This window comes from Triticum urartu, chromosome 2, assembly GCF_003073215.2.
Source record: "Triticum urartu cultivar G1812 chromosome 2, Tu2.1, whole genome shotgun sequence".
In the NCBI taxonomy this organism is placed as follows: domain Eukaryota; kingdom Viridiplantae; phylum Streptophyta; class Magnoliopsida; order Poales; family Poaceae; genus Triticum; species Triticum urartu.
This window is the reverse complement of record NC_053023.1, coordinates 366,144,615-366,172,388: the sequence shown is the minus strand read 5'-3', so window position 1 is coordinate 366,172,388 and position 27,774 is coordinate 366,144,615. Positions and strand designations below refer to the sequence as shown.

General features: G+C 47.4%; 3 protein-coding genes across 4 annotated transcripts; 2 read left to right on the top strand and 1 right to left on the bottom strand.

Moving 5' to 3' along the window:
* The first annotated feature begins 692 nt into the window (after positions 1 to 692).
* On the top strand, positions 693 to 4,969 carry LOC125537331 (COP9 signalosome complex subunit 7-like). 2 transcript variants are annotated; one of them, XM_048700637.1, is made up of 9 exons: positions 693 to 1,016; positions 1,140 to 1,215; positions 1,650 to 1,738; positions 2,353 to 2,442; positions 2,741 to 2,785; positions 2,883 to 2,953; positions 3,338 to 3,470; positions 3,728 to 3,836; positions 4,668 to 4,969. In XM_048700637.1, the coding sequence occupies exons 1-8, from the start codon at positions 849 to 851 to the stop codon at positions 3,800 to 3,802; spliced, it is 747 nt and encodes a 248-aa protein (XP_048556594.1). In that variant the 5' UTR covers positions 693 to 848; the 3' UTR covers positions 3,803 to 3,836; positions 4,668 to 4,969. The 2 variants fall into 2 exon arrangements, with proteins under 2 accessions (XP_048556594.1, XP_048556593.1); XM_048700636.1 differs by having other exon boundaries at positions 697 to 1,016; positions 3,748 to 3,836.
* Positions 4,970 to 9,315: 4,346 nt separating this feature from the next.
* LOC125536747 (formin-2-like) lies at positions 9,316 to 10,527 on the top strand. The gene is made up of 2 exons (XM_048699994.1): positions 9,316 to 9,860; positions 9,967 to 10,527. The coding sequence occupies exons 1-2, from the start codon at positions 9,316 to 9,318 to the stop codon at positions 10,523 to 10,525; spliced, it is 1,104 nt and encodes a 367-aa protein (XP_048555951.1). The 3' UTR covers positions 10,526 to 10,527.
* Positions 10,528 to 14,542: 4,015 nt separating this feature from the next.
* On the bottom strand, positions 14,543 to 16,379 carry LOC125537329 (vacuolar protein sorting-associated protein 32 homolog 1-like). The gene is made up of 2 exons (XM_048700635.1): positions 16,212 to 16,379; positions 14,543 to 14,975 (listed from the first exon to the last, which is right to left on the bottom strand). The coding sequence occupies exons 1-2, from the start codon at positions 16,272 to 16,274 to the stop codon at positions 14,754 to 14,756; spliced, it is 285 nt and encodes a 94-aa protein (XP_048556592.1). The 5' UTR covers positions 16,275 to 16,379; the 3' UTR covers positions 14,543 to 14,753.
* Positions 16,380 to 27,774: the final 11,395 nt, after the last annotated feature.

Here is a 27,774-nt window from a genome sequence, read left to right as displayed (position 1 = left end):
GTTGTGTTGTTTCGTTTCCAGTTGATCAGTAGTGGAGCCCGGTCGGGACGATCGGAGATCTTTTGCATTAGGGGTTGTCTTTCTTTATTTAGTTCCGTAGTCGGACCTTAATTGTATCTGGATGATGTAATGTTATTTTTATGTATTGTGTGAAGTGGTGATTGTAAGTCAACTCTTTATCTCTTACTTATTTAGTACATGAGATGTGTAAAGATTACCCTCTTGCGACATACCTACAATGCGGTTATGTCTCTAAGTCGTGATTCGACACGTGGGAGATATAGCCGCATTGTGGGTGTTATATTTAAGCTATTCTTTGTCTTAATCGATTTTTGTCATCAAGACAATTTAGTTGGAGTAAGAATTTGGCAACGGATCAAAATTCTCTCTTCAGTCTTTCTTGAAACGTAGAGTTCTCTTTGGCCCACGTGACGAAGAGCCACTCTTCGGTCCAGGGGAGGATGATGGGATTTTTATATATAACTGAAATTTTCTAAATCGATACCATATTTTTGAGATTTTATAAATTTGTTTAAAAGAATTATAATCTAATCTCAACGCGACTAAGAAAATAACTAATCTCTCTCGTCAATACATAAATAAATAAATAAATACAACTAATCTCAACGGAAGCGACCCACGCAAAGTACGCGGCAACCTGGCGGACACCACCGGCACCGAGTCGACTCCATCCCGAAACAAAAATCCAAACCAAAACCCCACCGGAAGCCAAAAACTACACGAGAAGCCCACAGGGAGGCGAAGCGAAAGCAAAACCGCAGGACTAGCAGGAGAGACAGAGATCCCCCGAACCCTAACCCTACCAGCACCTCCCGTCGCCGGCTGAGATGGCGATGGACGCGGAGCGGCGGCAGGCGGAGCTGATCGAGCAGTTTTCGGCGCAGGCGGCGGCGCTCTCCTCGGCTCCTCAGCTGGCGGCGCTCGTGCTCGAGGCCACCTCCCACCCGGCGCTCTTTGCCTTCTCCGAGCTCCTCACCCTTCCAGCCCTCTCCAAGGTATCTGCTGCTTGCACTGCCCGTCTATGCGCCGACGCGGTGTTAGGTGTTAGGGTTTTCAGTTCCCACCGATGGGGTTTCTGAGTCGATCTATTGTTCCGTGGTGTGGCTCCTCTGGTGCAGCTAACGGGCACGCAGTACGCCTCGTCGCTGGACCTGCTCCGCCTCTTCGCCTACGGCACCCTCAAGGACTACAAGAGTAAGATATCTCCCTTGGCCTGATGTGCACACATGATGCATTGCCCTTTTGATTTGATATGTAGGCGGTGTTTTGTTTATTCCAGTTTGTTGTATTTTGTGCTTTGTGACTCATTATCTGATCTGCCATGTGTTTGTGTAGTACGCTATTAATTTAGCCATTTGCCCTGAAGCCCTAATGAACGCATAACAGGGCAACTTTGCTGGGGACGTTAAATCTACATAATTTTACTCATCTAATTAACGGTTGATGTTTACGCTTTGATGCTCAGTTGAATTAATACAAATAGCCACCTGTGTTACGCTTTGATACAACTTAGTTTAGCATGTCTTTGATTGCTAGAACTTTGTTTCATCTATCATCACCATTAGTATGCCCTGCAACATACGAAAATATGAAAATGTATTGCTTGAGTAATTACTCTTTATCTGTAGGTAATTCTAGCGCCCTCCCTGCATTGTTGCCTGATCAAGCCCGGAAGCTGAAGCAACTCAGTGTGCTAACTTTGGCTGAGTCAACCAAGGTATAAATTCTAGCTATCTTGTCTAATATGCCTAGCATTTCTGTGCAGCTCCCCTTTCTTTGGACACAGAATGAAACTTGATAAACTCGCATGTAATCATGCGAGCAGTAGTTCCAGTGCTGCCTGTCGTTTTAGGACGGCGTATTTGTTGTCTGGATTTCTTGAATCTTCTAGTGCCTCTTAGTTCTCTAGTTGTAAATGGTTTGTGTATTTCTGTATGTTTGGGAGCCAAGTCTGCAAGGTTTACTGGTATTTTTCCTTTATAAATTGATAAACAATAGCTGCAGGAACTTCATTATGTTTGTGTAATCAAGGGTTACAAAATTTCTGGGCCTATCTTTATCCTTTTAGCTTGATTAAACGTATATACTCCCTCCGTTCCTAAATATAATACTTTTTAGAGATTCCAATATGGACTACGTACGGAGCAAAATGAGTGAATCTACACTCTAAAATATGTCTATATACATCTGTATGTAGTCTGTATTGAAATATCTAAAAAGGCTTACATTTAGAAACGGAGGGAGTAGGCAGTAATTCTTTTTAATTCTGATATGAGCTATGTTTCACGCCAGGTAATCGTAAACATACTTTTTTTCTCATTCCTTTCTTAGGTACTTCCATATGATCAGCTCATGCAAGAGCTAGACGTTTCCAATGTGAGAGAACTTGAAGATTTCCTCATCAATGAGTGCATGTACTCAGTGAGTCCTTGTGTTCTCTTTTATTACACACTTGCATTCTATATATTCTCATCCTTCAACTTCATTAGCAAGAAATGGCTCTTTTGAAATTATTATTTATCATTTAGTGTAGTGTCAAAAACGCACTTATATTATGGGACGGAGGGAGTATTTTTCATATTTGTGAGATTTAGATTGTGATATGCCTTCGCTGTGTGGTTTTGTCTTTACCCTTTAGGATTAATATACTGTGTTTCTTGATTTCCAAAACATTTAGTTAATTTGCTTCAATTTTGTAACATTTTGCATGTTTCATTAGGGTATTGTCAGAGGCAAGTTGGACCAACTGCGGCGGTGCTTTGAAGTAAGACATATGCAGCCTATATATGTTACATCATTGATGAATTTGTTCTTCATCTTTCTAGCAATATTCCCTTATTATTTGTTTCCTTGTATTTCAGGTACAATTTGCAGCTGGAAGGGACCTCACACATGATCAGCTAACCAACATGATTGAGACCTTGTCTGACTGGTGTGTATTTATATGTTTCGACAAGTTTATCTCCATCTGTTCAAGAAATGTGAATCTTTTCATATTGTTTTGAATAACCATTATTTGGTTAGTGTAATTTTCAGTTCTGTTCTGAAACTGTAGTGGGTAGCATGTCTAGGCATGTTTTTTTTTTCTCTCTGCTATGTCTGAATCCCCTTATTAGTTATGAAGGAGATAAGTGTCTGTCAGTTGGCTGTTGTGACATGTATGCATGTTGTTTTTCTACGACTGACATTTCAATAACAAACTAAAGAAGTTAAAATATTGGTTTTATATCCACTGTGCATTATGAAGTGACTATCGCAAGGAGGCTCGACAGAAGTATATTGCTACCATTATGATCCAAATGTGTACATTTCACAGGTTGGGAACATCAGATAATTTATTACACCAAATTCAGGAGAAAATCAAGTGGGCGGATACAACAAGTGAATCGAACAAGAAGCACCAGAAAGAATTTGAAGACAGAGTGGAAGAAGCCAAGAAGTCAGTCAAGGTCAGTTGGATAAAATTGAAAGTTCCTACTATTTATAGTTTTTAGTAGGTATAAAATATTTTCCTTTTATCTGTAGCAATATATAGTCTTGCATATCTCATATGACAATAAGTTGTTGATTATATTCATTCTGCTGTATTTTTTACCTAAAGTTGTTCGCTTTCTGATTTTAGTTATCAACTGTTGAATGTTCATATGGTAGCAACTAATTTTATTAAATAGTGGAATTGCTGGACCATTTTCTTACTTGATAGCAGAAGTTGAACAATGTAAGCAGGCAGACAATGACTTACGGGGGCATGACGACTTTCTCTCTGAATCTGGAGGAATAATGGATTTTGAGGAGGACCGCATCCGACCAAAAAGGTATTTCATCAGAGGTCACTTGGGAATTTTTGCATCTGTTCTTCATTAGTATCTTGCTATTTTGGCTAGTAATAACTAAATTATACTCCCTCCGTTCCAAACTTTAAGATCCTTTTTTGACACTATGAAAAAAGCTATGCAGTCTATGGACTATTAAAAAAAATTTCTAGCGAAACCATCCATTTTGGATAACTGAATGTGGACTCGCTCCACTCAGTTTGTATTGCCTACTAGCACAATGCCCATGCGTAGTCATAAAAAACGAAGAGTTAAGCCACTTGTTTAGGAGACGGTGAAAAGATGATAGTGTCCTAAGGCTGTTACACGATTGACGATTAAAATAAAGCAAAAATATGATAAGGAGTGGTAGGCGTCAGAGGATTTTAAGTGACCGTAGTAGGTACTTTGCAAGATTTGAAGTGAGACATCATATGCAAATTTGAATCCTATCAAGGTACTCCCTCCGTTCCAAATTACTCGTCGCAGAAATGGATGTATCTAGAACTAAAATACATCTAGATACATCCATATCTGCGACAAGTAATTCGGAACGGAGGGAGTAGTCATTAGTAAGTTGATTGCGTCACAAGGCCATGGGTCTGGTATTTGTTTTTTTGTGTTAGGTCTCACATGTGAGCAAAGTACAATTATTTATGTCTCTTTGAAGGTTGTGGGGAGGAGTGTATTTGTTTATTGTGAAACCTAGTAGGCCTACATGCGAATTCACCACCAAGTTCAGCATTTATAATTACTAGGAAAGATGCTTTTCCATGTTATTAGAAATTACAAGTATCAAATTATGATTAACTTGGTTATAATCTTGTATTTCAGGAGGCGACAACCAATGGCATAGTTTGACTGAAGTATCACGCCTATGGTCCCTGCTCGCAGAAGTGCCGAATGCTGTTCTTGAGACATTTTGTCACCGGAGTTTAGGAGCGTCAATTAGGGTGCTTCCCATGAAGCGAGTCTGTTGAGAAAACGCTTGTTTTTGGTATGAGATGTTACAAGGAGATGATTTACTGCCGCATTTATTAAGTAGCACAAAGGGCATATGGGTGACTTAGCACTGTAAAGATTATGGTTCTGAAAAGGTTGGTGACCTAAGGTGATCGCTCAGTTTGGTTTGGTTTTGTTGCGCTCTCTGACCCGAAGGCCTTTGAAACTGATAGCCAATAGTACAAATCAAACTGACGCAACTACAACCTAGCCAAAGCTAATTTCTGTAATTTTGAACGTTAAGCGAAAGTTTGACAACGCCACTATAGCCTAGCTAAAGCTAATTTCTCTAATTTTGAATATGACATCGTGTTGCCTTTTGTCTCTGCGTTTCAGCTAGTCTCGGCTATAGCCTGTGCGACGTCTTATCTTCCGTCTATCACATGCTAGCTGATAGTGGCCTAACCTGCACCTCAAATTTCTCATTTTCTGACGGGTTGACCCTGATCTGATAAGTTAATGACATTGATAAGTCCTGAACCGCTTGGGATTTGACCAATGTTTTTTGTGGCAATTATTTGTTAACCATGACAAGTTTAGTCGGTAAGCATGACAAATCCACCCTCAATTTGGCTTTTGCCACGAAATTGCTGTGCTTGCCAACTAAACTTGTCAACCCTTGTGTCAACTAAAATTGCCATAAAAAAACGTTCAGATTTTACCTTTTCCAAAGCTTAAATATGTAGAAAATGAGGCTGGAAAATTGAAGGAACTAGGTGAAACCCCATGTGTTCTGCAGAAATTGGCTGCCATATATCTTCATTGATATTTGATTGTATGAAGATGAATATTTGAATTAGTAATATATTGCATAGCTTTGAAAACATCATATGTACACCCAATTATCGTTAGGGGGTTTATTAAAAAAAAACCCGGCAAAAGTGTGGAAGAAGAAAATTGGGTATGAAGGACACACACATGTTTGCAATTGGGATGATGGTAGCTAGCTGTATGTGCTTTAAAATTATTAGTGGGACTAGCTATTTAGATATAGAAGATTGCAGGGTTGTGGTGGGCAGCACAAAAACACTCAAACGGATGCCGAAACAATCCACAAAAGGTAATTCACACAAAATCAGAGACTGGGAGGTTAGAGCAACTCCAATGGGGCGACCCATTTCGTCCGCCCGCGTCTGTTTGGATTGGCGCGGACAAAAGTAGCGGCCCAACGCGCCGATCCAAACTCAAATCGTGTATGCCTGTCGTTCGCGCCGACTCATTTCCGGCCCAAAATTGCGCCTGGTCCGCCGCGTCCCCACCTGGCGGCCACCCAACCGCCACCGGTCATCTTATTTATGACGACCACCGACAGCGGGCCCACGCGTCAGCCAGTGGAAGCATCTTTTTTTAACCACGCGTGCGGCGGGGTCGACCTCATCCACTTCTCCCGTCCACATCTGCCTCCCCCCACCACTCCCTTTGCTTCCTTGCCGGCGACCGCAAACCCTAGCCATGGGCCTCTTCGGCAGCAGCAATGGCAAGGGCAAGGGCAAGGGCATCCCCGGTGCCTCGTCCTCCCGTGCTCCCCTTCCCCCTTCCTCCTCCTCCGGCGGCGACGCGTTTCCGCCCTGGTCGCCGGCGCCTGCACATCCCGGTGCACCAAGCGCGGTGGCGCTGGGAGTACATGCAGCCATTGTCATACCCCGATGTCACGCTGCCGCACCGTTGGCATCTGGATCCGCAGCGGATCCCGGTGCCGGCGGTTCCTCGTACCCAACGTGCGCACGACGACGAGGTGCGCAGGCGCCGCGCGCAGCTCACGCCGGAGCGGCGTCGGCTGCCAGAGTACGCCGTCGACTCCCCCAACTGGGAGGCGTGGTTCGCCCTCGAACACGAGGAGCAACGACGCTCGGGTGTCGACGCCGTCCCGCCGCCGTTCCCACCGCCGCCCCCGCAGGTAAAGCCGGAGGACATGGAGGCGGAGGCGGAGTACCAAGCCGCCCTCGAGGAGGCCCTGCAGCACGCGCTGAAGGCTAGCCGACTCGAGGAGGACGCGCACTGGGATGGGCTGGAGCAAGCCCTTGCCCTGTCGGCAGCGGGGGACTCTGTCCACACCCCGCTCTTCGTGCCGCCACCGTCGCCGCCCGTCCAGCCCAAGCCGGAGCCGGAGCCGGAGCCGACGCATAAGCGCTCCCCACCTCCACCCACTTGGCCGGAGGAGGCCTACTCGTGGACGGGTTAGTACCGCGAGTGGGTGAGCGCGCCTCCCGTCCACTTCGCCGCGACGCCGGAGGAGGAGGCGGCCCACCTCGAGCGATGGAAGGAGCACTGGCTTTGCCAGGAGTAGGCCGACGGCGAGGAGCAGATGCGCTACAACGTCATGCTCCAACGCGACGCATTATGTTTAATTATGTTTATTTATATTTATTTCATGTAACTAATTATTATTTTTCCACGACGGCACATTTGGGTCGGCCTCCCCGTTGGGCGGTCAAACCGACCTATTTTAAAATGCGGACGCGCACGTCCGCCTGGCCGACCCAAATAGACAAAAAGCGGACAAAACACACGTCCGTTTGGGTCGCCCCGTTAGTGTTGCTCTTACACCACGTGACACATGTGATAAACAATCCAGAGTATGCAAAAAGAGACTGGGAAGTTACTATGATCACTGCAGAGTGTTCACCAACGATGACAAAAGAAAACAAACAAGGCTATCACTATTATATACAAATGGCAGATATCTTAAAAAGTCGCCACCATTCCTTCCTTGCTGTTACAGATGTTAAGGCCTCTTTTGGTTCATAGGATAGAATTATTATAGGAATAGGAATCTTATAGAAAATGAGATGACATGTATCTCAAATTCTATGAGTAGGAATAGGGAACAAGATGTCATTTGGTTGACATCAAAGGAATTTTTTCATTAAGTCTAGCCTTATTTTTATTTCCTATGAAAGGTGGAGGATAGGAACCAATCCTATGTAGGAATAGGAATCCATTCCTATGAACCAAAGGCTCTAAAGGAAAAAATCCTATAAGAATTCTATCCTCTAGAATTCCTATAAAATTCGTCCAAACCAAAGGAGGCCTAAGGTGGCTGCTCAGATTGAAAATAGCTTGTCTTCCACTCTGCAGATAAAATAAAAATCGGACATGTCATCGCTCTAGAAAAGAGAGTAGAACAACAAAAGTTTAAAAAGCACATGCAAATTGGGAATCAAACAAATAACAAAAAATGCAGGGTGCAGCACATACTATTTTTTACGCGCAATCAATATCAAAACAGAAAACGGTGTTGCACATTTCTTACTATTTAACTTCGTACATTTTTATTCGCCAAAAAAGAACTAGATTTTGAGCCATTAAGACATTATCAACATGTGAAGCAGAAATCAAGGCCACATTGCCACAAGTTATAAACAGTTAAGTTATATGCTTAAGAAACAGCAATAACATAATTACAGAGAAAGAAAGGAACGAAAAAGGAAGACAGTAACTGATCCATTCAGATGCGCATTGACATGCTCCATATCTATCCAAAGGCTGTCATCAGTTCGGTTATGAGAAGAATCACCTCACTCTAGTGATATACACAGATTTTCATGCTGCCGAAAGATAGATCACACAGAAGATAGATGCTCTTTATCCGAATTCAAGTTTTTTTTTACAACTCGAGAGTCATGCAACATCAAGTGCACAAAGCTATAATGTCAAATGAATTTTCTACCAGTTGAGTTACAGTAAGAGCAGTGACAGAGGTTGAAGGAAAATGTTGAGGGGGCCAAACTGATGAGGTATGCTTAAAATTTGAGAAATCTAAGCATATTTCTAGATTAGGATGGCCCGTTGGTCATAGGGAAGCTCCACCACTGTGAGTAAGAGTACAAGAGGGGGGGGGGGGGGGGGGGGGGGGGGGGGGGGGGGGGGGGGGGGGGGGGGGCGTAATTTAATGATAATGGATCACATCATACACACTGCCAATGACTAGCCTATTTTGAAAAAGACTAATACCTATTTCTACAGAAAAGACGCCTAATAAGCGTCTACCCTGTACAAATAAGCATCGGTGCTTAAAGAAAGACTAGTTTATTTCTCTAAGCACCTCCCCTAAACGTCTTGCATTGTACAAGGCCTCAAATAGCTGAAACTAACAAGTATAAGTATTGACAATGGCTGTTCGAGAGAAAAAAAAAGGTATCGATGTTATGACCGGCTTGGTCTATACTAGGAAGAGGCCCACCGAGCATTAGTATTAGGGGCTTGGCTCACAAGTTATCTTAGGCTAAAATTATAAATACTAGTTGTAAGACACCGTTGAGATCAAGCAATAAAGATATTATAATCTTCTGTTGCCCGACTCCCTGAGGAGCCGGAACCCTAGCCGCTGCCGCCTCTAACCCTAGCCGCGACGGCGCCTGTCCGCCGGCGCGCCCGCTCCAGCCCTCGTCCCCTTCCTCCTTGCCCGTACAACCTGCGCTGGAGGCCTGGTAGGAACCCTAGTCCTATCAATTTGGTATTCAGAGACACCAACTCGATCATGTCGCTTCCTCCATCACCGCCGCTGCTGCCAAACACCAACGCCTCACCTACGCTGCCGCCAGCCCCGTCCGCGTCCATGCCGGCGCTCACATCCGGGACGGCCACCCCGACAGCGCCGATCGCCACCGCGGCAGAGCCACCCCCCATCCTCTCGCTCGAGGAGGTCTCGGGCACCCTTCGGAAGCTCGTCCAGGCGGTCAAAGGCATCAGCCTCTACCTCGCCGGGAACCAGCCCCCGCCGCCGAGCGCCACCACCACCGCCTACGGGCCGCCGCCTCTTCCATGGGCCGCCCCGACCTTCCAGTCGCCCTACGGAGGGCTGCCCCCGCCGCCGCTGCTGCTGCAGCACTACCCAACCAAGGGGAACCCTTGGCCCGCGTGGCCGGCCGCCACCGCACCGCTGGGGGACCCTCCCAGCAGCTTCTTCAGGCGCCCCCGCCGGCTACTTCGACGCTGGCTGCGGCGCCGCAGCTCCTCCCGGCGCCGCCATCGTCGACTACATCACCACCCGCGCCCAGGCCCACGGGTCGGCCCCTGCACCAGGTGCAGTTTCCTCCATCGCCATCGCCAATTCCCGCGTGGGCGGCCGGCTCGTCGCCGGCCCGGGTGTATACCACGCCGGAGCACCCGACGCCCTCCCTCCGGTTTGACCGTCCCTCCGGCTCGGCGACCTATGCCCCGGAGATCCCCGACCCGGCACACTCGCTGCCGCCGACTGCAGCCACCCCGGGCACGATGGTCCGACACCCCCTCGCTTCGCCAAACTGGACTTCGCCACCTACGAGGGCACGGAGGACCCTCTCAACTGGCTCAACCAGTGCGAGCAGTTCTTTCGCGGGCAGCGGACGCTCGCTTCAGATCGTACCTGGCTCGCGTCCTATCATCTCCGCGGCGCGGCGCAGACCTGGTACTACGCCCTCGAGCAGGACGAGGGCGGCATGCCACCATGGGAGCGCTTCCGGGAGCTCTGTCTTCTCCGGTTCGGGCCTCCTATCCGCGGGAGCCGCCTGGCGGCCCTCGGCCGCTTACAGTTCACCTCCACGGTTCAGGACTACGCCGACCGCTTCCAGGCCCTGGCATGCCACGCGCCGAGCGTCTCCGGGATTCAGCGTGCCGAGTTATTTGTGGGCGGTCTGCCGGACCATATTCGCGCGGACGTCGAGCTCCGGGATCCCCCCGCCTCCAGACGGCCATGTACTACGCCCTAGCTTTCGAGCAGCGGGCCCAGGCACTGCAGCAACAGCCCGGACGGGGCGGCCGCCAGCCCAGTCGACCAGCGCCGACTCCTCCAGCACCGGGCCGGCCTCCTCCAGCCGTGACGACCACGCCCCCGGCCACCACACGGACTTTCCGCCGGTTGTCACCGGCCGAGCAGCAGGAGCGTCGCCGTCAGGGACTCTGCTTCAACTGCGATGAGCCCTACACGCCGACCCATGTCTGCCCCCGCCTCTTTTACTTGGAGACAGTCGACTACACCGATGCGACACCACCACCCGAGGCGACCGCGGACACGCCCGCGGATCCCACGGCGACGGCGTGCGTCGTCTCCCTCCACGCCCTCGCCGGCATCCGTGGCGAGCGGACCATGCTGCTGCCGGTGACGATCCATGGCGAGTGACTGGTGGCCCTGCTGGATACTGGCTCCACCCATAACTTCTTGCCCGAGGCGACCATGCGTCGGCTAGCCCTTCCGACGACGGGCGGGGAGCGCCTGCGGATCACGGTGGCGAACGGCGATCGCCTCCGGTGTCATGGGCTCGCCCGTGACGTTCCCATCTCCATTGGTGGCGAACACTTCTCCATTACATGTGTAGGGATCGACCTTGGCTGCTTCGACCTCATCCTCGGGGTGGATTTTCTACGGACCCTCGGTCCCATCCTATGAGACTTCGACGCGCTCACGATGACGTTATGGCGGCTGGGCCTCCGCGTCCGGTGGGACGGCCTTGGGGGCGCTGCGCCGGCCGTGCCCCATCTCCAGCTGGTCGCCGCGTCCTCGGAGGCCGAGCAACCCCTGCTGGATTCCCTTCTGCAGCAGCACAGCGACCTCTTCGACGAGCCATGGGGTCTTCCGCCCGCCCGGGTGTACGACCATCATATCCACCTCATGCCGGGTACCCCTCCTGTGGCGGTTCGGCCCTACCGCTACCCTCAGCTGCAGAAGGATGAGTTGGAGCGCCAGTGTGCCCTGATGCTCGCCGCGGGCATCATCCGGATCTCCACGTCACCCTTCACCGCCCCGGTGCTGCTCGTCCGCAAGTCGGACGACACTTGGCGTTTCTGCATCGACTACCGCGCCCTGAACGCGCTCACGCTCAAGGACAAGTTCCCTATACCGGTGGTCGACGAGCTCTTGGATGAGCTACATGGGGCGCGCTTCTTCACCAAGCTCGATCTCCGGTCAGGCTATCATCAGGTGCGTATGCATCCAGACGACATCACCAAGAAGGCGTTTCGCACCCACCATGGCCATTTCGAGTTCTTGGTGATGCCCTTCGGCCTCGCCAACGCCCCAGCGACTTTCCAGGCCCTGATGAACGACGTCCTCCGGCCCTACTTACGGCGATTTGTGCTTGTTTTCTTTGATGACATTCTTATCTACAGCGTCACCTGGGCTGAGCACCTCCAGCACGTCGCCATCGTCTTCAACGAGCTTCGGGCGCACCACCTCCACCTTAAGCGCTCGAAGTGCTCGTTCGGGACACCTACCGTCGCCTACCTCGGCCATGTCATCTCTGCCGACGGGGTGGCTATGGACGCCGACAAGGTGGCGGCCGTCTCCGCATGGCCGACACCTCGCTCGCCGCGGGCTCTCCGCGGGTTCCTCGGCCTCGCCGGCTACTACCGGAAATTTATCCGGGAGTTCGGGCTCATCGCGACGCCCCTCACGCGGTTGCTTCGCCGCGACGCTTTCGCTTGGGACGACGACGGCGTTCGAGGCCCTCAAGGGGGCCCTCACGACGGGCCCCGTCCTCCAGATGCCCGACTTCGACCGCCCGTTCGTGGTGGACTGTGACGCCTCGGGCGCTGGTTTCGGCGCCGTGCTTCATCAGGGCGATGGACCCCTCGCCTTCTTCAGCCGGCCTTTCGCTCCTCACCATCTCAAGTTGGCGGCATACGAGCGGGAGCTCATTGGCCTTGTGCAGGCCGTTCGTCATTGGCGGCCGTACTTGTGGGGACGGTCCTTCCACATTCGCACAAACCACTACAGCCTGAAGTTCTTGCTGCACCAACGGCTGTCGACCGTGCCACAACACCAGTGGATCAACAAGCTCTTCGGCTTCGACTTCTCCGTCGAGTATCGGCCGGGCCGCCTTAACACCGTGGCCGACGCGCTGTCCCGTCGCGACTCCGACATCGCCTCCGTCGACGAGTCCGCCGGGGCGGTCCTGTGCATCCGCTCCGGGCCGACGTTCGGTCTCTTCGCCGACATCCGCCGCGCAACTGCGACGGCCGACGACGCCGTCCTTCTTCGGCAGCAGCTCATGGCCGGCGACCTGGAGGAGCCGTGGCGCTTCTCTGACGGACTGCTTCTCCATGGGCGCCGGATCTTTGTTCCGGCGCATGATGATCTCCGTCACCAGGTGTTACAGCTCGCCCACTCGGCAGGTCATGAGGGTGTGCAGAAAACCCTCCATCGTCTTCGCGTCGACTTCTACATCCCTGGCGATCGCGCCCTGGTCCGCGACTGGGTTCGGTCTTGTCAGACATGCCAGCGCAACAAGACGGAGACCCTACGGCCGGCTGGGTTACTTCAGCCCTTGGAGGTGCCGTCTCAGGTCTGGGCGGATATCTCCATGGACTTCATCGAGGGCCTCCCCAAGGTGGGCGGCAAGTCGGTCATCCTCACGATGGTCGACCGCTTCTCCAAGTACGCCCACTTCATCGCGCTCGGCCATCCGTACACGGCGGCGTCCGTGGCCCGGGCCTTCTTCGACGACATTGTCCGTCTACACGGGTTCCTTGCTTCGATCGTCAGTGATCGGGACCCAGCCATGTCTGGCGCGACCTCTTCAGGATGGCGTGTGTCCAGCTCCGCCTGAGTACGGCGTTCCATCCTCAGACAGACGGTCAGTCCGAGGTGGTTAACAAGGTCATTGCCATGTATTTGCGTTGTGTGACAGGTGATCGGCCTCGCGCTTGGGTGGACTGGCTCTCTTGGGCGGAGTACTGCTACAACACCTCCTATCACTTCGCCCTGCGCGCTACGCCGTTTGAGGTGGTCTATGGTCGACCACCCCCGCCTATACTACCGGTGGACCCGGAGACGGCTCGGACAGCGGTTGCAGGTGACCTTATCCGCACCCGCGACGAGATGCTTGCTGAGGTCCGTCAGCGTCTCCTTCAGGCCCAGCAGCTGGCCAAGCATTACTACGACGATCATCACCGCGAGGCGGAATTCGCGGTGGGTGACTGGGTGTGGCTGCGTCTTCTCCACCGCTCTACGTAGTCGCTTGACCCGCACGCCAAGCGCAAGCTCGGGCCTCGCTACGCCGGGCCCTTCCCTATCTTGGAGCGCATTGGGAAGGTGGCCTATCGTCTTCAGCTTCCAGCCCGCGCTCGCATCCACGACGTCTTCCATGTGGGGCTGCTCAAGCCTTTTCGTGGCGAGCCACCGGCGGCTCCTCCGGCGCTTCCGCCAACCGCCGATGGTCGCATTCTTCCAGAGCCAACAAAGGTGTTGCAGGCACAACTCCGTCGTGGCGTCTGGTTCGTCCTCGTTCAGTGGGCAGGCCTTCCGGAGGAGGAGGCTACTTGGGAGCAGCGTGAGGATTTTCGCCAACACTATCCAGACTTTCAGCTCCAGGACGAGCTGTTTGCGCAGGCGGGGAGAGATGTTATGACCGGCTTGGTCTGTACTAGGAAGAGGCCCACCGGGCATTAGTATTAGGGGCTTGGCCCACAAATTATCTTAGGCAAGTTATCTTAGGCTAAAGTTATAAATACTAGTTGTAAGACACCGTTGAGATCAAGCAATAAAGATATTATAATCTTCTGTTGCCCGGCTCCCTGAGGAGCCGGAACCCTAGCCGCCGCCTCTAACCCTAGCTGCGACGGCGCCTGTCCGCCGGCGCGCCCGCTCCAGCCCTCGTCCCCCTCCTCCTTGCCCATACAACCTGCGCCGGAGGCCTGGTAGGAACCCTAGTCCTACCAATCGATGACGGCAAGTTTGCGTAGGAAATAAATATGTCATGTCCAAATATAGTAAAAAGACAACGCAGGTCTTATCTAATTTGTGACATTACGCACTCTTCAAGATCTAATTCAATAATCTCTTACACTAAGAAATGGCCCGTTAGTGTTATGTACATTATAGAGAATCATAATGTTACTCTGATGACAACAACAATGCTCTTTTCACAAGATTACGTATCTGAGCAAGGCAAAAATATTTTATGGAAAGAGATATAGTGCAGAGCTATGGTCTCACTTGTCTTATTTGTTCACCATGTTATCAGCGATCATCTTTTCCTTGGTATCAATGCGTAACCGGACACTTCCAACCTGGTTCATTTGGCTCTCGTAGTACCTTTTCCTCTTCAAGCACTGCATTGCTGCTTGCTTGTTTCCTGATTTTGTGAACAACTTGGCACGTTCCATCTCTTGTGATATCTTCTTTTGCAAGACTGCCTCTTTTGCCACAAAGACATCACGAGCCTAGAGTATAGTGTAGGTAATCAAGTCAGTAGGTAAGAAACATGATATGCTAATCGAGTTAGCAACAACAGTCCTGCATATCATACAACCTTTAAACTCAGTTAAATACTGTCGAATTCGTGATTAGGCCAAGAGGACAAAAAATGAGAAGGAAAATAGCTGCCAGGGAAACTCCAAATTGTTGCGTTCTAAATAAGTAACCACAAGTGCAGAAGTTTGCTCTAACTAAGTTCCCTATTTCTAGAGACTGAAAGAGAAAAGGAAAACAACTTATTTATGTAACTCAAAAAGGGAGGAGAAAATAATTTGGAAGAAGCCTTGTCCCAACCATGGGAAACCCTACAACTGTATTGAGGTGCCTGCATGGTATGCATTGTTTATACTGCAGAATAACCCTGTGTTCCTTTTCTTAATGTTTTTACTTGAACATGCAACTATGCAAGATTTTTTTACTTGAATAACCCTACAGCTTTAGTTTCTTCACATCTGCCCTGTGATTTCCCATCACCGCAGAAGCACTCCAAAGTTTCCTTTTTTAGGTTCCAAAGTCAATTAGAAATAAGATCACGATGACGTGCCAATTCCCCAAGTCGGTATCAGGATATGCAATGACGGCGATGCCTCACTGGTTTTGCACTAGGTTAGCAATGTAGCCAATCTTCATCCCTTCCAAACAGGGTGCTGGATCAAACATGACAAGTCTTCTTCGCTTAAATAGTCAAACAGAACAGGAGGAAAGCACCCACATTTGATCAACAAAAAGAAGAAAATGACAAACAAAACAACAACGTTCACACACGCTGCGTCCTCCCCACCTACTGACCACTGTACTTCCACGCCATGTCAACAGAGAGGCCTCGAGATGGACTAGATTCACACCCAGAGAAAATGCACATCATCTGAGACATTGTTGAGTCCTCTAAGTTAGCAAATCTAGACCTTCCACAGCTTGATATGCCTCGATCCCGCAACAAGTCTAAGATGAGAACCAAAACAAAGCCAATCCGCTGCCAGTTTACATGGGTTGCTCCACATTCAAAACCAAAAAAGAGCAGGAAATCAGAAAAGAAAAATTCTGTGCCCCATCAATCTATGGGGAAATACGCACAACCAGCGAACTCTTCCGCACAGGAGAAAAATAATCACAGATTGATGCGTTTTCGCTAACAGGCATGATACAGTCCACCTGCCAATTTCGAATTGTTGGGAATAAGGAGAGGGATTCGGTGGTCAGACCTGCTTGAGCTGGTCAGTGGCGGAGCACTCGTCGCGGCAGCCACGGAGGATCCACGACAACATCGCGGATGCGGTGGTTCTACCCTGTCAGCGGCGGCGGCAGCGGCTACTCGGAGGAAAGGTAAAAACGCCTTCCGAAAATGAAAATGAAAATGATAAAGCGGCAGTTTTTTTGACGGAGTATTATTTTATTAGGTATAAAAAAAGCGGCGGTGGCAACGGCGACGGGGTATTATTTTTGGATATGGACTCAGCGGGCCACTTTGTATGGGCCTTCGAACCTTGGCGCCTTCCCCAAAAAAGCTTGTATTTTTATTTTTTACAAAAAAGATATCCGAAAGCATCTTAAAATCTCTATCTCTATTTTCTTCTTCTTACACTTAGATTGCAAAAAGAATAGTGTTGGAAATATGAGCAATTTATCAAATGATTTTATTAGCAGAAATATTAGATAAAACATGACTAATATAACAGTGACAAAACAAGCCATGCGATTTGATAAAGAGAAGGTAAACAACATCTTCATATATGAACTGTAACTGAACATATATAGAGCAGCCAGTATAGCAAGTTGCATATATGAAATAGAGTCTAACATATGTAGGGCAAATACTAGAACAAGGAACTGCAGCAGGACCTCTAACAGAAAGGAGAAGAACACGTACGGGACAGCAGCAGCAGAAGCGCTGGACTTGGCGTCAGTGTCCTCGCCTGTCATGTCGTCGAGGAGGTCGTGGACGTCGGGGAAGAAGTCGTCGCCGGGAAAGTAGCCGTCGAAGTCCGTGATGAAGAAGCTAGTAGTCGCGCGGAGCGCTCCCAAAAAACCTTATCACCCTTCTCCCGCACAGGACTCAAAAGGTGCGGTTCCGGAGGCCTACTGTCCTGACCTGCGGTGCACGCCGCAAGACAGGATGGGGAAGAATGTAGCAGCAGCGCAGTGGGCGGAACTTTGTGGCGAGAGGAAGAGGAGCTTCTGTTGTGTCTCTCTGGAGAGGAGCGACCTCTCTTATATAGGCACATGAGAAGGACGCGAAGAGGCTGCGGCGGGAGGTGAAGCAACGAAGGGAGACGAAGCGAACAGGTAGCGGCCGAAGAGGCGCGCCGTCCGAATTCAGTGTCCACTATAGAAAACGTTTCAACTCCCACGTGACCTTTCGTATACCCGTCGTGCGTGCAAAAATTTAGACATTGGCTCGGCTCATTCCCGCAACCCGCGGCGCGTCGTGACGAGGCGTGGCGTGGCGAGGCGGGCGGCGGCGGAGGAGCGCGCGTGGATGTCCCTCTTATTCTCATGCTCATACATGTGGGGAAAGAACATCCCTTATAAAAAGGTCCAACTCCCTCTAAACTAGCAATGTGGGACTAAATTTTTGTTCCACCTCTTGCCTTGCACGAATGGGCTGCGTGGGCCTCTAGGATTTATTAGAAATTTCTGAAACTGCTATTGGGCTAGGCCCAAAATAGACAAAATTCCAGCAATCCCCCACCAGATCCCAGAGGCACACAAAATTTGCATTTGGTTCCAAAACACTGTTTTATATACCGGTACTGCAGTGGAGACTGTTAAGTTGAACTTCCACCTAGAACTCTATGCTACACTAGTAAGCAAGTTGAACAGTGGACTGGGCCTTGAACTGCAAGTTTTCTGCGAATCTAGCTTCACATAAAGCCTTGACCGATACGTGGCTACCGTGGGTCTTCCCCGCGGGTGGAGCTTATGCGTCATACTCCGTGACCTTTCATGAATTTACTAGAGAGAACCCTACTCTCATAGATTGCGACGTTTGACAATCAGACTCATATAGGTGTGTTCTTCAAAAGATGTTCTGCAGGATAACATCTCTGCTTAAATAAGCCACTTAGAACACATTAAGATATACATCAACCTGCCATGCAGATTAGGAGAGTATTGCATCTTCATGGAGTGGTATTGTGAATAGTAAGGATACTCTCCTCTCAGTTGACCAACAACTTGTCTTCCACATCTAATTCACGGGATCTCCGATCACAAAGAATAGGTTACCACTGTGAACAACTCATATTGTGGGTCTCATACCCATCTCTCTCGATGCATTATCTATCACATTACGTGATAGATCCTTAGTAAAAGGATCTTCCAGATTCTTAGACGTTTGGATATAATCCAATGTAATAACTCCGGAGTTTCTCATTTTCCTGACAGACTTTAACCTTCTCTGAACATGTCTTGATGACTTCATGTTGTCCTTTGAGCTGCTCACTTTCGTGATCACAGTTTGATTGTCGTAGTTCATAAGGACACCCGGTATAGGTTTCTCAACAACCGGCAAGTCATTCAAGAGCCGACGAAGCCCATCTGCTTCGACCGTAGCTGTATCTAGTGCTGTGAGTTCTGCTTCCATTGTTGGCCTTGTTAAGATGGTCTGCTTGCAAGACTTCCAAGAAACAGCGCCACCTCCATGAGTGAATACATAACCGCTCGTGGCCTTTATCTCATCAGCATCTGAGATCCAGTTTGAGTCACTATACCCTTCAAGCACCTTTGGATGCCCGGTGTAGTGAATTTCATAATTTGCAGTGCCTTTCAAGTAATGCAAAACTCTCTCTAGAGCTTTCCAATGCACATCTCCTGGTTTTGAGACAAACCGACTCAGTTTGCTAACATCAGAAGAGATGTCAGGTCTTGTAGCACTTGCTAAGTACATAAGCGAGCCAATAATATGAGAATATTTCAATTGATCTCTAGCAATTCTTCGTTTCTTTCGAAGTAACACACTCGCATCATATGGTGTTGGAGAGGGCTTGCAGTCACTATAGCCAAAGCGACTCAAGATCTTTTCCACATAGTGAGATTGAAGCAATGTAATCCCACCATCATCGTCTCTCAACAACTTGTTGTTCAGAATGACATCAGCCACTCCTAAATCCTTCATCTCAAAACAATGAGATAGGAAATCCTTGACCTCCTTAATAAAATTCAGATTTGTTCCAAAAATCAGTATGTCATCAACATACAAGCACAGAATAACTCCCTCGCCCCCACCATGGTGATAGTACACACATTTGTCAGCTTCGTTCACAACAAAGCCTGCAGCTGTTAAAGTTCTTTCAAACTTCTCATGCCACTGTTTGGGTGCTTGCTTAAGTCCGTACAAAGACTTCAGCAACTTGCACACTTTCCCTTCCTGACCATCTAGTACAAACCCATCTGTTTGTTCCATATAAATTTCCTCGTCCAACTCTCCATTTAGGAAAGCAGTCTTAACATCCATTTGATGAACAAGAAGACCATGCGAGGCAGCTAGTGGAAGTAGAACTCGAATAGGGGTCAGTCGAGCCACAGGTGAGTAAGTATCAAAGAAGTCTTTGAAGGAAATATGCCCTAGAGGCAATAATAAAGTTATTATTTATTTCCTTATACCATGATAAATGTTTATTATTCATGCTAGAATTGTATTAACCGGAAACATAATACATGTGTGAATACATAGACAAACAGAGTGTCACTAGTATGCCTCTACTTGACTAGCTCGTTAATCAAAGATGGTTATGTTTCCTAATCATGGACAAAGAGTTGTTATTTTATTAACGGGATCACATCATTAGGTGAATGATCTGATTAACATGACCCATTCCATTAGCTTAGCACCCGATCGTTTAGTATGTTGCTATTGCTTTCTTCATGACTTATACATGTTCCTATGACTATGAGATTATGCAACTCCCGTTTGCCGGAGGAACACTTTGGTGTGCTACCAAACATCACAACATAACTGGGTGATTATAAAGGTGCTCTACAGGTGTCTCCGAAGGTAACTTGTTGGGTTGGCGTATTCTCGAAGATTAGGATTTGTCACTCCGATTGTCGGAGAGGTATCTCTGGGCCCTCTCAGTAATGCACATCACATTAAGCCTTGCAAGCATTGCAACTAATAAGTTAGTTGTGGGATGATGTATTACGGAACGAGTAAAGAGACTTGCCGGTAACGAGATTGAACTAGGTATTGGATACCGACGATCGAATCTCGGGCAAGTAACATACCGATGACAAAGGGAACAACGTATGTTGTTATGCGGTCTGACCGATAAAGATCTTCGTAGAATATGTAGGAGCCAATATGAGCATCCAGGTTCCGCTATTGGTTATTGACCGGAGACGTGTCTCGGTCATGTCTACATTGTTCTCGAACCCGTAGGGTCCGCACGCTTAAGGTTTCGATGACAGTTATATTATGAGTTTATGAGTTTTGATGTACCGAAGGAGTTCGGAGTCCCGGATGAGATCGGGGACATGACGAGGAGTCTCGAAATGGTCGAGACGTAAAGATCGATATATTGGACGACTATATTCGGACATCGGAAAGGTTCCGAGTGATTCGGGTATTTTTCGGAGTACCGGGTAGTTACGGGAGAAGCAATGGGCCTTGATGGGCTTTAGTGGGAAGAGGAGAAAGGGCCAAGGGGCTGCTGCGCCCCCCTCCCCTCTAGGTCCGAATTGGACTAGGGAAAAGGGGGCCGGCCACCTTTCCTTCTCCTCCACTTCCTTCTCCCTTCCTCCCCTCTTGGTGGACTCCTACTAGGACTTGGAGTCCTAGTAGGACTCCACATCCTGGCCGCACCAATTGCCTTGGCCGGCCTCCTCCTCCTCCATCCTTTATATACTGAGGCAAGGGGCACCCCATAGACACAAGTTGATCTTCGTGATCGTTCCTTAGCCGTGTGCGGTGCCCCCCTCCACCATATTCCACCTCGGTCATATTGTAGCGGTGCTTAGGCGAAGCCCTGCGACGGTAGAACATCAAGATCGTCACCACGCCGTCGTGCTGACGGAACTCCTCCCCGACGCTTTGCTGGATCGGAGCCCGGGGATCGTCATCGAGCTGAACGTGTGCCAAGAACTCGGAGGTGCCGGAGTAACGGTGCTTGGATCGGTCGGATCGTGAAGACGTACGACTACATCAACCGCGTTGTCACAACGCTTCCGCTGTCGGTCTACAAGGGTACGTAGATCACACTCTCCCCTCTCGTTGCTATGCATCACCATGATCTTGCGTGTGCGTAGGAATTTTTTTGAAATTACTACGTTCCCCAACAGTGGCATCCGAGCCTAGGTTTTATGTTGATGTTATATGCACGAGTAGAACACAAGTGAGTTGTGGGCGATATAAGTCATACTGCTTACCAGCATGTCATACTTTGGTTTGGCGGTATTGTTGGATGAAGCGGCCCGGACCGACATTACGCGTACGCTTACGCGAGACTGGTTCTCGACGTGCTTTGCACACAGGTGGCTGCGGGTGACAGTTTCTCCAACTTTAGTTGAACCGAGTGTGGCTACGCCCGGTCCTTGCGAAGGTTAAAACAGCAACCAACTTGACAAACTATCTGTTGTGGTTTTGATGCGTAGGTAAGATTGGTTCTTGCTTAAGCCCGTAGCAGCCACGTAAAACATGCAACAACAAAGTAGAGGACGTCTAACTTGTTTTTGCAGGGCATGTTGTGATGTGATATGGTCAAGACATGATGCTAAATTTTATTGTATGAGATGATCATGTTTTGTAACCGAGTTATCGGCAACTGGCAGGAGCCATATGGTTGTCGCTTTATTGTATGCAATCGCGCTGTAATGCTTTACTTTATCACTAAGCGGTAGCGATAGTCGTGGAAGCATAAGATTGGCGAGACGACAACGATGCTACGATGGAGATCAAGGTGTCGCGCCGGTGACGATGGTGATCATGACGGTGCTTCGGAGATGGAGATCACAAGCACAAGATGATGATGGCCATACATATCACTTATATTGATTGCATGTGATGTTTATCTTTTATACATCTTATTTTGCTTAGTTTGACGGTAGCATTTTAAGATGATCTCTCACTAATTATCAAGAAGTGTTCTCCCTGAGTATGCACCGTTGCGAAAGTTCTTCGTGCTGAGACACCATGTGATGATCGGGTGTGATAGGCTCTACGTTCAAATACAACGGGTGCAAAACAGTTGCACACGCGGAATACTCAGGTTATACTTGACGAGCCAAGCATATACAGATATGGCCTCGGAACACGGAGACCGAAAGGTCGAGCGTGAATCATATAGTAGATATGATCAACATAACGATGTTCACCATTGAAAACTACTCCATCTCACGTGATGATCGGTTATGGTTTAGTTGATTTGGATCACGTAATCACTTAGAGGATTAGAGGGATGTCTATCTAAGTGGGAGTTCTTAAGTAATATGATTAATTGAACTTAAATTTATCATGAACTTAGTCTTGGTAGTATTTTGCAAATTATGTTGTAGATCAATAGCTCGCGTTGTTGCTTCCCTGTGTTTATTTTGATATGTTCCTAGAGAAAATTGTGTTGAAAGATGTTAGTAGCAATGATGCGGATTGGATCCGTGATCTGAGGTTTATCCTCATTGCTGCACAGAAGAATTATGTCCTTGATGCACCGCTAGGTGACGGACCTATTGCAGGAGCAGATGCAGACGTTATGAACGTTTGGCTAGCTCAATATGATGACTACTTGATAGTTTAGTGCACCATGCTTAATGGCTTAGAATCGGGACTTCAAAGACGTTTTGAACGTCATGGAGCATATGAGATGTTCCAGGAGTTGAAGTTAATATTTCAAGCAAATACCCGAGTTGAGAGATATGAAGTCTCCAACAAGTCCTATAGCTAAAAGATGGAGAGGAGAATCGCTCAACTAGTGAGCATGTGCTCAGATTGTCTGGGTACTACAATCGATTGAATCAAGTGGGAGTTAATCTTCCAGATAAGATAGTGATTGACAGAATTCTCTAGTCACCATCACCAAGTTAGTAGAACTTCGTGATGAACTATGATATGCAAGGGATAACGAAAACGATTCCCAAGCTCTTCGTAATGCGGAAATTGACGAAGGTAGAAATCGAGAAAAACATCAAGTGTTGATGGTAGACAAGACCACTAGTTTCAAGAAAAGGGCAGAGGGAAGAAGGGGAACTTCAAGAAGAACAGCAAGCAAGTTGCTGCTCAAGTGAAGAAGCCCAAGTCTGGTCCTAAGCCTGAGACTAAGTGTTTCTACTGCAAAGGGATTGGTCACTGGAAGCGGAACTACCCCAAGTGATTGGCAGATAAGAAGGATGGCAAAGTGAACATAAGTATATTTGATATACATGTTATTGATGTGTACTTTACTAGTGTTTATAGCAACCCCTCAGTATTTGATACTAGTTCAGTTCCTAAGATTAGTAACTCGAAATGGGAGTTGCAGAATAAACAAAGACTAGTTAAGGGTGAAGTGACGATGTGTGTTGGAAGTGGTTCCAAGATTGATATGATCATCATCGCACACTCCCTATACTTTCGGGATTAGTGTTGAACCTGAATAAGTGTTATTTGGTGTTTGCGTTGAGCATGAATATGATTAGATCATGTTTATTGTAATACGGTTATTCATTTAAGCAAGAGAATAAATTGTTGTTCTGTTTACATGAATAAAATCTTATATGGTTACACACCCAATGAAAATAGTTCGTTGGATCTCGATCGTAGTGATACACATAACCATAATATTGAAACCAAAAGATGCAAAGTTAATAATGATAGTGCAACTTATTTGTAGCACTGCCGTTTAGGTCATATTGGTGTAAAGCGCATGAAGAAACTCCATGCTGATGGGCTTTTGGAATCACTTGATTATGAATCAGTTGATGCTTGCGAACCATGCCTCATGGGCAAGATGACTAAGACTCTGTTCTTCGGAACTATGGAGCGAGCAACTGACTTATTGGAAATAAATACATACTGATGTATGCGATCCGATGAGTGTTAAGGCTCGCGGAGGGTATCATTATTTTCTGACCTTCACAGATGATTTGAGCAGATATGGGTATATCTACTTGATGAAACATAAGTCTGAAACATTTGAAAAGTTCAAAGAATTTCAGAGTGAAGTGGAAAATCATCGTGACAAGAAAATAAGGTTTCTACGATCTGATCGCAGAGACAAATATTTGAGTTACGAGTTTGGTCTTCAATTAAACAATGTGGAATAGTTTCACAAATTCATGCCACCTGGAACACCACAGCATAATGGTGTGTCCGAACGTCATAAACGTACTTTATTGGATATAGTACAATCTATGATGCTTCTTAGCGATTTACCACTATCGTTTTGGGGTTATGCATTAGAGACAGCTGCATTCACGTTAAATAGGGCACCATCTAAATCCGTTGAGACGACACTATATGAACTGTGGTTTGGCAAGAAACCAAAGTTGTCGTTTCTTAAAGTTTGGGGTTGCAATGCTTATGTGAAAAAGTTTCATCCTGATATGCTCAAACCCAAATCAGAAAAGTGTGTCTTCATAGGATACCCAAAAAGTTACTGTTGGGTACACCTTCTATCACAGATCCGAAGGCAAGACATTCGTTGCTAAGAATGGATGCTTTCTAGAGAAGGAGGTTCTCTCGAAAGAAGTGAGTGGGAGGAAAGTAGAACTTGATAAGGTAATTGTACCTTCTCCCTTATTGGAAAGTAGTTCATCACAAAAATCTGTTCCTGTGACTACTACACCAATTAGTGAGGAAGCTAATGATGATGATCATGTAACTTCAGATCAAGTTACTACCGAATCTCGTAGGTAAACCAGAGTGAGATCCGCACCAGAGTGGTACGGTAATCCTGTTCTGGAGGTCATGCTACTTGACCATGACGAACCTACGAACTATGAAGAAGCGATGGTGAGCCCAGATTCTGCAAAATGGCTTGAAGCCATGAAATCTGAGATGGGATCCATGTATGAGAACAAAGTATGGACTTTGGTTGACTTGCCCACTGATCGGCAAGCAATTGAGAATAAATGGATCTTCAAGAGGAAGACGGACGCTGATAGTAGTGTTACTATCTACAAAGCTAGAATTGTCGCAAAAGGTTTTCGACAAGTTCAAGGGGTTGACTACGATGAGACCTTCTCACCCGTAGCGATGCTTAAGTCTGTTCGAATCATGTTAGCAATTGCCGCATTTTATGATTATGAAATTTGGCAAATGGATGTCAAAACTGCATTCCTGAATGGATTTCTGGAAGAAGAGTTGTATATGATGCAGCCGGAAGGTTTTGTCGATCCAAAAGGAGCTAACAAAGTGTGCAAGCTCCAGCGATCCATTTATGGACTAGTGCAAGCCTCTCGGAGTTGGAATAAACTCTTTGATAGTATGATCAAAGCATATAGTTTTATACAGACTTGCGGTGAAGCCTGTATTTACAAGAAAGTGAGTGGGAGCACTACATCATTTCTGATAAGTATATGTGAATGACATATTGTTGATCGGAAATAATGTAGAATTATTCTGCAAAGCATAAAGGAGTGTTTGAAAGGAGTTTTTTCAAAGAAAGACCTCGGTGAAGCTACTTACATATTGAGCATCAAGATATATAGAGATAGATCAAGACGCTTGATAAGTTTTTTCAATGAGTACATACCTCGACAAGATTTTGAAGTAGTTCAAAATGGAACAGTCAAAGAAAGAGTTCTTGCCTGTGTTACAAGGTGTGAAATTGAGTAAGACTCAAAGCCCGACCACGGCAGAAGATAGAAAGAGAATGAAAGTCATTCCCTATGCCTCAGCCATAGGTTCTATAAAGTATGCCATGCTGTGTACCAGATCTATTGTATACCCTACACTGTATTTAGCAAGGGAGTACAATAGTGATCTAGGAGTAGATCACTGGACAGCGGTCAAAATTATCCTTAGTGGAATAAGGATATGTTTCTCGATTATGGAGGTGACAAAAAGGTTCGTCGTAAAGAGTTACGTCGATGCAAGTTTTGACACTAATCCAGATGACTCTAAGTCTCAATCTGGATACATATTGAAAGTGGGAGCAATTAGCTAGAGTAGCTCTGTGCAGAGCATTGTTGACATAGAAATTTGCAAAATACATACGGATCTGAATGTGGCAGACCCATTGACTAAACTTCTCTCACAAGCAAAACATGATCACATCTTAGTACCATTTGGGTGTTAATCACATAGAGATGTGAACTAGATTATTGACTCTAGTAAACCCTTTGAGTGTTGGTCACATGATGATGTGAACTATGGGTGTTAATCACATGATGATGTGAACTATTGATGTTAAATCACATGGCGATGTGATCTAGATTATTGACTCTAGTGCAAGTGGGATACTGAAGGAAATATGCCCTAGAGGCAATAATAAAGTTATTATTTATTTCCTTATACCATGATAAATGTTTATTATTCATGCTAGAATTGTATTAATCGGAAACATAATACATGTGTGAATACATAGACAAACAGAGTGTCACTAGTATGGCTCTACTTGACTAGCTCGTTAATCAAAGATGGTTATGTTTCCTAACCATGGACAAAGAGTTGTTATTTGATTAACGGGATCACATCATTAGGTGAATGATCTGATTGACATGACCCATTCCATTAGCTTAGCACCCGATCGTTTAGTATGTTGCTATTGCTTTCTTCATGACTTATACATGTTCCTATGACTATGAGATTATGCAACTCCCGTTTGCCGGAGGAACACTTTGTGTGCTACCAAACGTCACAACGTAACTGGGTGATTATAAAGGAGCTCTACAGGTGTCTCCAAAGGTACATGTTGGGTTGGCATATTTCGAGATTAGGATTTGTCACTCCGCTTGTCGGAGAGGTATCTCTGGGCCCTCTCAGTAATGCACATCACATAAGCCTTGCAAGCATTGCAACTAATGAGTTAGTTGTGAGATGATGTATTACGGAACGAGTAAAGAGACTTGCCGGTAACGAGATTGAACTAGGTATTGGATACCGACGATCGAATCTCGGGCAAGTAACATACCGATGACAAAGGGAACAACGTATGTTGTTATGCGGTCTGACTGATAAAGATCTTCATAGAATATGTAGGAGCCAATATGAGCATCCAGGTTCTGCTATTGGTTATTGACCGGAGACATGTCTCGGTCATGTCTACATTGTTCTCGAACCATAGGGTCCGCACGCTTAAGGTTTCGATGACAGTTATATTATGAGTTTATGAGTTTTGATGTACCAAAGGAGTTCGGAGTCCCGGATGAGATCGGGGACATGACGAGAAGTCTCGAAATGGTCGAGACGTAAAGATCGATATATTGGACAACTATATTCGGACATCGGAAAGGTTCCGAGTGATTCGGGTATTTTTCGGAGTACCGGGTAGTTACGGGAGAAGCAATGGGCCTTGATGGGCTTTAGTGGGAAGAGGAGAAAGGGCCAAGGGGCTGCTGCGCCCCCTCCCCTCTGGTCCGAATTGTACTAGGGAAAAGGGGCCGACCACCTTTCCTTCTCCTCCACTTCCTTCTCCCTTCCTCCCCTCTTGGTGGACTCCTACTAGGACTTGGAGTCCTAGTAGGACTCCACATCCTGGCCGCACCAATTGCCTTGGCCGGCCTCCTCCTCCTCCTCCATCCTTTATATACTGAGGCAAGGGGCACCCCATGAACACAAGTTGATCTTCGTGATCGTTCCTTAGCCGTGTGCGGTGCCCCCCTCCACCATATTCCACCTCGATCATATTGTAGCGG

What these genes read in the sequence shown, in the direction of transcription:
- LOC125537331 (XM_048700636.1), top strand. Translation starts at nt 849, where the DNA reads ATGGCGATGGACGCGGAGCGGCGGCAGGCGGAGCTGATCGAGCAGTTT. An exon ending in CACCCTCAAGGACTACAAGA is followed by an intron (nt 1,216 to 1,649) that starts GTAAGATATCTC and finishes CTTTATCTGTAG; the next exon opens with GTAATTCTAGCGCCCTCCCT. An exon ending in TCAATGAGTGCATGTACTCA is followed by an intron (nt 2,443 to 2,740) that starts GTGAGTCCTTGT and finishes ATGTTTCATTAG; the next exon opens with GGTATTGTCAGAGGCAAGTT.
- LOC125536747 (XM_048699994.1), top strand. Translation starts at nt 9,316, where the DNA reads ATGTCGCTTCCTCCATCACCGCCGCTGCTGCCAAACACCAACGCCTCA. An exon ending in CGGGTCGGCCCCTGCACCAG is followed by an intron (nt 9,861 to 9,966) that starts GTGCAGTTTCCT and finishes CCCTCCGGTTTG; the next exon opens with ACCGTCCCTCCGGCTCGGCG.
- LOC125537329 (XM_048700635.1), bottom strand. Translation starts at nt 16,274, where the DNA reads ATGTTGTCGTGGATCCTCCGTGGCTGCCGCGACGAGTGCTCCGCCACT. An exon ending in CCACTGACCAGCTCAAGCAG is followed by an intron (nt 14,976 to 16,211) that starts GTCTGACCACCG and finishes ACTATACTCTAG; the next exon opens with GCTCGTGATGTCTTTGTGGC.